General features: G+C 45.4%; 1 protein-coding gene across 1 annotated transcript; it reads right to left on the reverse strand.

The window, feature by feature from the left end:
- Positions 1 to 1,056: 1,056 nt before the first annotated feature.
- On the reverse strand, positions 1,057 to 8,541 carry slc7a14a (solute carrier family 7 member 14a; the record flags this gene model as incomplete). The annotated part of the gene is made up of 9 exons (XM_079224589.1): positions 1,057 to 1,352; positions 1,904 to 2,140; positions 2,227 to 2,722; positions 3,184 to 3,331; positions 3,444 to 3,652; positions 5,271 to 5,417; positions 5,555 to 5,772; positions 7,667 to 7,903; positions 8,235 to 8,541. 9 exons carry the CDS (start codon positions 8,539 to 8,541, stop codon positions 1,057 to 1,059), a joined length of 2,295 nt encoding a protein of 764 aa, XP_079080715.1.
- Positions 8,542 to 9,122: the final 581 nt, after the last annotated feature.

Below are 9,122 nucleotides of genomic sequence, written 5' to 3' on the forward strand. Positions count from 1 at the left end.
CAAGCTGCTTTGTTGCGGACGGATTGATTTTTTTTAGCTTCATGCTGGGGCAAAAAAACTAAACAAATACCTACATGTACATATTAAAACAACCCAAAGAACACACTGTATATCTACACACACACAGATATGAGTATCAATGTAAAAGGTGGAGTTTGATTGCATATACAGTACATCCTTGCGCGCGCACACACACACACACACACACTAACAGGCAAAATTAAAGTAGAAAACAGACTGTAAACTCACATACACGTACAGTAGATGAAGGCACTATTGCAAGCAAAGTCCAAGTACTATTTGTGACAGACAACATCAACACCCTTTTCCCAATGCAGTCCTGAAACCCTTGGGCTAGATGTTAGGGGTCAGGGGGAATGTTTAAAGAAAGACTCAAAGCAATTTTTTCATATCTGCTGAAAAGAAAATGAGTATCAGCAGAGAGTCTGACCTGTACATAGGAAATAGCTTAGGCTTGGCATGCTGTCATCTCACTTTCCTGTCTGTCTACGTTGACACAGGATGAGAGGTGCTGATTCATCTGTCCCCTCGCTCGTCACCTTCTCCTCCTCCCGTAAAACAGTTAACGGATTGCTCAATAAATAATGTTTCATTTTTTCACAGTGCAGTGAACCACATTGAACATTTTCATCTCTTGCTACGTCCGCATTTTTCTATCTGGTCGTTGTTTGTGTGGGATGTGGAGTCCAGTAAGTGAATAACAAGTGACTGTGACTATGACGCTTGACCTTGATGTCCTTGTTTGGCGTGTGAGCTGAAGGAAGCCGAGCTTGTTAGAGTTTAGGTGAATGAAAAGCCACTCCACTGCCAAGAAACTATCTAGCCCAAGGGTTAGACGAACAGACAAGTACACACACACATGCAGGCATGCACACACACACACACACACACACACACACACACACACACACACAATCACTCATGCACACACACTCCCCCCCCCCCACCCCCCCCGCCCCCCACCCCCCTTCCTTCCCATTCCCCAGCAGGCAGCAGACAAGGCAGTACATTCAGGGTAACACAGAGTCAGTCCCTTCAGAAATCCATCGGATCCTCCTCCGCGAGGCCGTGATTGGCAATGGTCCTGCCTCCACCTTTCGATGGCGCCCCGTCGCTTTCAGGTTTGGCCGGCGGGGCTCGCCCCGAGCCCCCATGCGGCTTCGCCCAGGTGTCAGTGGTGTTGGGAGGGTAGAAATCGTCGTCGAAGCCGCAGAAGCCCTCGTCCACACCTTGGTCGTAGCGCTGGTAGGTGGAGGCGTGCACCTCGTTCTCTCTGGCCGTGATCTCCAGCGTGCTGTGCCACATGCCGTAGCCAAAATAGATGATCACGCCTGAAGGGACGCAGACAAATATCAACATCAACAAATAGACACACATAACCAGAGCTGACTGCGCTATTTCAAGAGCTCAACTACGTATTTAAAAGGAATAAACTCTCTGTCATCTTAAAACACACTTCATCCCTCTCTGAGTGAGTCAGAAGAATACTGCAATCCTACTCATAATTATTATTTATTTTTTTACAGATGCCCACCAGCTCTGCCGGACACTCACTCTGTCGTTATATAAGCAATAAAAACGATAAAGAATTGACAAAATGGTAAGATAAACTGCGTGCTCGGAGCATTTACTCACACAGAGACAAATACAGATGTACAAATAGAGGCAGGAAATAAAAGTAAAAATGAGACTTTTTATAAAAATAAATAAAAAACAGTGAGTAATTGAGACAGACATTAGATTTGACTGACTCAGAACCAATGAAAAAAAACGGTTTAAGTTCCCATCTGTAAGGACTTAAAGCCCATCTTAAAATATCGCAATAAAAGACACATAAGCATAAACGCAAGACAAACTATCCTTCAGTGAAGTGGTGGCTTACCCACAATGCACCAGATTGAGAATCGTATCCACGTGATGGCAGACAGTTTAAGCATGAGGTAGATGTTGACGAGCATGGCTGAAGCGGGTACGAAGGGCACACAGGGGGCCATGTAGGGAAGCCGCTTCGGATTCTCTGGCTGCTGGAGGATGATGATGACGAGCGAGGCAAGGAAGACGACGAAGAAGATTAATAGCAGCAAAGCCCACCAGCGACCCTCCCCAATACTGCTCGCTCCTGAGGAAACACAGAAAAAAAAAGGAAACAATTAATTTCTGGTTACATTTTACAGTGAATACCTAAATGTGTCCAAGTGTGCTCACCAAAAATGATGAAGGAGCAGAAAGCAAAGTCGGAAATGAAGAGGAGCAGCACGCACATGGTCACGGTTTTCCCCGTGGCCGGAGTCGGCCTGTCCATCTTCCCCGGGAGGCCCAATCGGATCCTCAAGGTGTAGTAGCGTGGTCCAAGAAGCTTCTTCAACCGCCGGGACAGCCCGCCCTCTGACTCCTCCGCTTCAATGCCAGACGTCAAGTCCACCGTGCCGTAGTTCGGGTGGCTGGCGGCGTAGACGGTTTTATCCGGTTTACCTATCAGCATCTCGTTGTCGTCCAGCGACGGCAGGTTTTTGGCTCCGCAGGTGTTGGTGGCCGGGCCTCCGTACTCATCTGCCTCACTGGTTGGTGAGCAGGCGTCTTTCTCGCACTCTGCCAGAACGCCCTCCTTTTTCTTGTTGTTCTGCTCCTCGGACAGGAAGTTCACGAAGCCGTGGATGTCGCCTTCAGGTTGGTAACGCAGCAGGAGTACACACAGGCTTACCTGCAGACCAGGAGGGGGTAAATATATATATATATATGTATATATATGTATATATATATACATATATATACATATATATATGTATATATACATATATGTATTCAGAGCAGAAAGTGCTTTTCTTAGTATCCATTAGTTTTTCTTGGCATCTCAGCTGAGCCCCGCTTTTTATGTACGTTTACAGCAATCAGCAGAAGTCTGTACGATTATTGTGTTGGAGGGATTAGTTTTTCCCAGCATTCCCTGTTGCTGTGCACAATAATTAAAAGCTCCTTCAAAGAGCAGAGCCATTTTTCGCCAAATCTTAAGAAGGAATTGATTTATTTCAGAAAAAATGTCTTTAATACTTTGATACTTAGTTGCACCGCACCCTGCACGTATAGTCTGCACGTATGTAGCTGTGTACATCATCATCATCATCATCATCATCATCATCATCATCATCATCATCATCAACTCACCAGGGTGTAGGCCAGCAGGGTTCCTATGGACATCATCTCTATGAGGTCTCTGAGGCTGACCAGGAGGGACAGCAGGGCGGCAAGGAAGCCTGACACCACACAGGCCACAGCAGGGGTCTCTGTGTAGGAAGACACATTGGCCAGGAACCTAAACACACACACACACACACACACACAAGAGAGTTGATTGAGACTCAGTTGCACACGCCATTTAGATTGACATGAAAATGAATGAGCACTCAATAACTGTGTGGACTGACTTAAACAGCAGGCCGTCCCCCGCCATGGCATAGATGACCCGGGGCAAGGGGAACAGGGACCCCAGGAGGGAAACAGTGAGTCCGGCTATGGAGCCCACCGCCACGATATACTTTGCGAACATGCAGCCATGCACGGCAAACATCTCCATGAGCGGGGCGTCCGCATCGATCTCATTGTATGGCACCATCAGAGTCAGGATCACAGAAACCTGGACGGAAGAGGGTTGGATAGAAAGAGTTTGTTCAATAATAAAGAGTTATTTGTTGCAATATAACAATATAAAAAAGGGAACCTTGTGTTCAGCCTGAGATATTGCAACACATTCAGCATCACATGCAAAGTGTTCATTCGTGCTGCTTCCCTCCGTCTGTGTGAGCATGTGTGTCCATGTGTGTGAATGTGTGTGCATGTGTGTGTGCATGTGTGTACATGTGTGCATGTGTGTAATTTCTGATCCTTGCATCTGACGTGTGAAGTCATGCAGGGCCATCTGTCACGGATACTGTGCTGCAAAAGCGAGGGCTTTGCTTGAACAGATTGCAGAAAAAGAGAGGAGTAAAAAAAAGAAAAAAGAAAAAGGCTTACCCTCACAAAGAGGAAATTATACAGATCATGTTCCTCCTGCTGTAGTGGCCTGGTGATCTTTAACCCTTTGTCAAAGGGGACTGTACTAAGCTAAAAAGGGGAATCCTAAAACCAATCCTGATTCAAAACTGCATCCCACGGGGCCCATTTTAGCTCGCCATCAGCTCATTTTCCGCTTGCACATTCGTGTTGCTCCCCAACGCGAATGGGGATTTTCCAAAAGCACCAACCTCACTGCCCTCTTGAGAGAATATCATGTCCTAAGGCCGACAGCATGGATGTGAGGGAATTCGACATGGAAAAAGCGCTAAAGGAAACCCTGGAGGAAGGTCTCGTTTTGTTGATTTCGGTTGAAGTGACGCTCTCTCAATCCACTGTTTTAAACCAACGCAACTAGAGAAAGTGTGTGACGTGTAATGTGCGTCATGATTAAAGTAACCCTGGATCGTAAACTGCAGAAGATGCCTTAAGAGTGAGTCAGTTCAAAGGAAGATGGAGATTAAGAGAAGCTTAGATTTTGTAGCACAAGAGAAGGGTTATTTGAAGAAATAGAAGTAACTGGGAGGGAAAGAGACCGAGAAAGACGAGGCGTTCAAAGACTAGGAGAGTTTTGAAGTTTTGGTGCAAGCTTTGGCCCCCAGGCAATGTTGAAAAACTCTCCCTCCCGATAGGCCGCTGCTACACTGTACCCATAGCAACAACCATCCAGCACAAACGTGTCAAAGTCAAATAATCTGGTAGACTGTGCGAGCTGAATATGTAAAGATTAGTTGTGAGAAACACGCCCACACAGTTGGAGTGCAAGGGGGGAGGATCTTTTTGTGTCGACACTTCTCCAAATGTTGGGGTTACACGCAGATTGTTAAAGTAAAACATTTTTTAAATTAGTATGAAAATTACCAAAACATATACTCAAATGCAGTTGAATTCAATGTAACTTTCCCTACGCAGGTGTAGAATTACAAACTGTAATTGTAGCCTGCTGTCTTCCCACAATCAATGTAATCACATTCAACTGTGAAATAAAAACAATTGTATTTTCCAAAAATTTTGCCAAGTCATTCTCTCACCTCATTACCACAGCGTGCACAGCAAAAAACATTCAAATCAGCCATGAAAACTGTGTATGGCAGCTGTAGTGATTCTTTGAGCATAAATTTTTGCAGTCTCATGCCACGGAATGCGGAACAAAGGGGAAACAAAATGTAGCAATAATCATTCATGTTTGTGCAAAGACTCACAGAGACATAGGCAGTGAGGCAGGTGATGAGTGAGGCAGTGATGGCGTAGGGGATGGAGGTGTTGGGACTCTTGGCCTCCTCTCCTGTTGTGGCAATGATGTCAAATCCAATGAAGGCATAGAAGCAGGTGGCCGCACCCTGCATCACCTGGAACAGAGCAGAAGCACAAGGAATAAAGATGTCTGACACAAACCTCCCTTACATGTGTGTGTGTGTGTGTGTGTGTGTGTGTGTGTGTGTGTGTGTGTGTGTGTGTGTGTGTGTGTGTGTGTGTGTGTGCGTACCCCCGACCAGCCAAAGGGCAGGAACCTTCCATCGTCCCAGTTCTCCCCGCTGACAAAGAACAGCCCGGCGATCATCATGAACACCCACACGATGAGGTTGATGACGTTCAGCACATTGTTGAACCCCACCGAGTTCTTCACGCCCAGAGCGACGATCACCGTCACCAGCAGTGCGATCAGCAGCGCCAGCAGGTCCGGGTACGACTGCTCCCCTTTACCTACAGATATAATACAGATATTATAGTTGGACACATTGTACCTGGGAAATCTAAGCACCTTGGTGGTTGTGGGCGATGCAAGTTTTAAAGGCTTTGTGTCGCCCTCCTTTTCTCAGTAAATGCAGCCGCTCAGTTAGCTAGTTGGAGGTTAATTGAGCAAATTGTAAAAGTATATTTGTCGGATTACTCTTATAAATATCTAATAACAAATTATTATTAGTATAAGACACAACATGCATCTTGAATATATTTTGTTGTGAAAAAATAAATCCTACTTTTGAGCTTGTTTCCCAGATCTCCGTTTATCCTGACAGGCCTAAATGCTACATCTTATTTCAGAATTTTTCAGAGAATTTTGACTTGTTCCATTGTTGGGATGGACATAAAACACACTCGTATTCTTTGTTTGTTCATTTATTTTTGTGGCCATTTTTCCAGTGTCCAGTCACTAACCCAGTGTATGCATAAGAGTCAGCAGAAATGGATAATTTGCAAAAGTTTGGTATTTAAAAGTTAGCTGTTTCTCAAAATGTGGTGTTTACTTCTAAGAATTTGTTTGGTTTGTCTCAGCCTTACCTACACTTATATTTGCAACATCAACAAAACTATTTTTGTCAGGTACAGTAAACTTTCAACCACACTAAAGAATTAGATTGAATTATTACATAATTATACTGCCAGGCTCAACCGTGCACAGTAACTCAGTCTTCATAAAAACACACTCACACACACTAACGAGACATATTTTGAGTTAAATTCCACACGTTCCCCCGTTGTGTGGAGAAACTGACGTTTATCTCTAGCAGGAAAAGGGAACTTTCCATTATGGCGTGGAACAGCTGCTCATCATGTGACCGCGACCACCGCTTCGACAGCGTCCAACAGGAAAGAGACTGTCAGGGCGGTGTCACCCAGATAGACACAGCTGGCACACAAATCAGATATAGTGTTTCACCACATTAGCGGCCATTCCCCTTATGGTTCGGTTTTATGACCTGGAAAACTGTCGGTTTGAATTATTTAGAAATACAAGACGCGACATCCGCTCTTACTTTCCATAACGACGTGATTTCCAAGATAAGCAGTGAAACGTTGTTTCGATGCTCCATGGAAGGAAAAAAACTGATACCGTTTGATACTGGTTGGCTCATTTCCCAGATGATGTTACTTTATTTTTTTATAACATGAGCTGTCATTCAAATACAGTCAATTTATGACACTGAGGACAAGCATTACAATCATTACTGCAAGAATACGGGCCGACGGCAAAGATAAGAGTTTATTAAATCTGGTTATTTTGGGTCAACAGAGCTGTCAGTCAACCCAGGAGAACTCAGGATACCGAGAAAAAAAAAGTATTTTAACTATCTGTGACCCTCTTGTGAAGGGTGGGTGAGTAAAAGGGATCCTATCTTTCTAGAGGTCGCTGAATGTCTCTTTAGAGTTTTTAAAGCGAGCTTTGCTCGACAGTTTACTTTGTCTGATATAGAAGCTGTAGATAAAAAAGCGGAGAAAAATGAAGTCAAAGGCTCCAATTATTATTCTACAGCAAGCAAAATAAAAGATGTGCTGAGGTCATATTCTTCCCTGTTGATAGAAACACCTTCTATTCGCTGTAAACTGCTGCCCATATGCTATAAGTCAGCTATTTCCAAGGTATTTTAGGTTTTTCCCCCAGCAGGCAACACAGAAAATAGTAAATTTGCTGAGCTTTAGTTGCTGACTATCAATTATGAAACAGCATGAGTTCCTAAGACCATCCCTACTCTATTACTGACAGCACATTACATCCCTCTCATATTAATCCTGTTTAATTAACGGTTTCAAAATCAAGAGAAAATCGCAATCATTATCCAAGTAAAACTCCAGCTGCCACACGTCCTCCCCGACTCACCCAGGCCCCTCAGCGTCCCAATGTGCGAAATCATAAAGTTGCTGATGCTGTGATTGGCCAGCGAGTCCGCCATGCTGCTGAGAGCCGACGCCCCAGCCGCCGTGCCGATCAGATACTCCAGGATCAAGTTCCAGCCGATGAAAAACGCCACGCACTCGCCCACGGTCACGTAGCTGTACGTGTAGGCTGAACCCGTGGTCTTAGGCACCCGCACGCCAAACTCTGCGTAACACACTCCTGTGGGACGGAGGAGACAGAAAACAAGACACGCGTCCATCACATTGATGAGGCTGTAGCATCATGCATGAAAGGCTGCGTGAAAGTATTGATAGGCACATGAAGACGGTGCTCAAATATCCCCTGAGTGCTTTTTATATTGCAGCTTTGCCCGTATAATGTATTTGCCCTTGTTCTAAATGCATAGATTAAAAGGCTGTTCATAGAAATCATACTGCATCAGTGTAATGGGGATCCGTACAACAGCAACCTTTATACCGTGGCCTTATACAATGTTATAATCAGCCTTGTGCCAGAGAGAGAGACCGTAAGAGAGAGCTTAGCGGCTCACCTGACAGTATGGAGGCCACGGCAGCGATGATGAAGGACACGATGACCCCCGGGCCGGCCATCTCCTTGGCGACCAGCCCCGAGACCACGTACATCCCAGTGCCGACGCAGCTGCCCACGCCCAGCGACACCAGGTCCACCGTGGACAGGACGCGCGCCAGCCTGGTCCCGTGGGCGCTGGTGCCCGACACGGACGAATCCAACATGGACTCCACGGGTTTGGTCCGCAGGACGCGGGACGTGAAGGTGTTCCACGTCGAGCGCCATTGTACCCTCCGAGGGTCGAGCTTCCCGACCAGACTGGTCATGCTAAGAGCCAAAGGTCAAGGGTCAAGAGTCGAAACGGGAAGAATTTCACAAGGAAGAGTGGGAAGTTCTTTCTTTTGTACTTTTTCCTTTTGTACTTTTTTACTGTTTTCTTGTGAAAACAATCGTGTACGCCACTGTGGAAGAAGAGATGTTCTTCATCCGGGTGTATAGATTCAGAAGAAGATTGGGGTTCTTTGTCTCTATCTCGTTTGTCCTGGTTCAGTGGAACGCCGTCTCAGTTGTTCCCCACATGGCGAGAGAGAAAGTTATCTGAAAAACAACAACAAAAAGGGTGGTGTGATTTATTTTTGCAGCGTTTTCACATGCCGAGACACAGGAGCCCGGCGGTGGAGATGCATTACGCATACTACCTGAATGAGGAAGCAGCTAATTATCAGTCCTCTCCCTGCAGCCCTGTTGCTATAGTAGCCAAACTCATTAGTGGATGACAATAGAGCTGAATTCTTCTTTTTTTTTGATTCCCTCTCTGCAATATGTGTAATCATACTGTATGTACTTGCAGGTCTACTGAACCGTCACATAACTGCAAAGTTTATTTGAGCACAGGTTTTTAAATTAA

Source organism: Taurulus bubalis (genome assembly GCF_910589615.1).
Source record: "Taurulus bubalis genome assembly, chromosome: 1".
In the NCBI taxonomy this organism is placed as follows: domain Eukaryota; kingdom Metazoa; phylum Chordata; class Actinopteri; order Perciformes; family Cottidae; genus Taurulus; species Taurulus bubalis.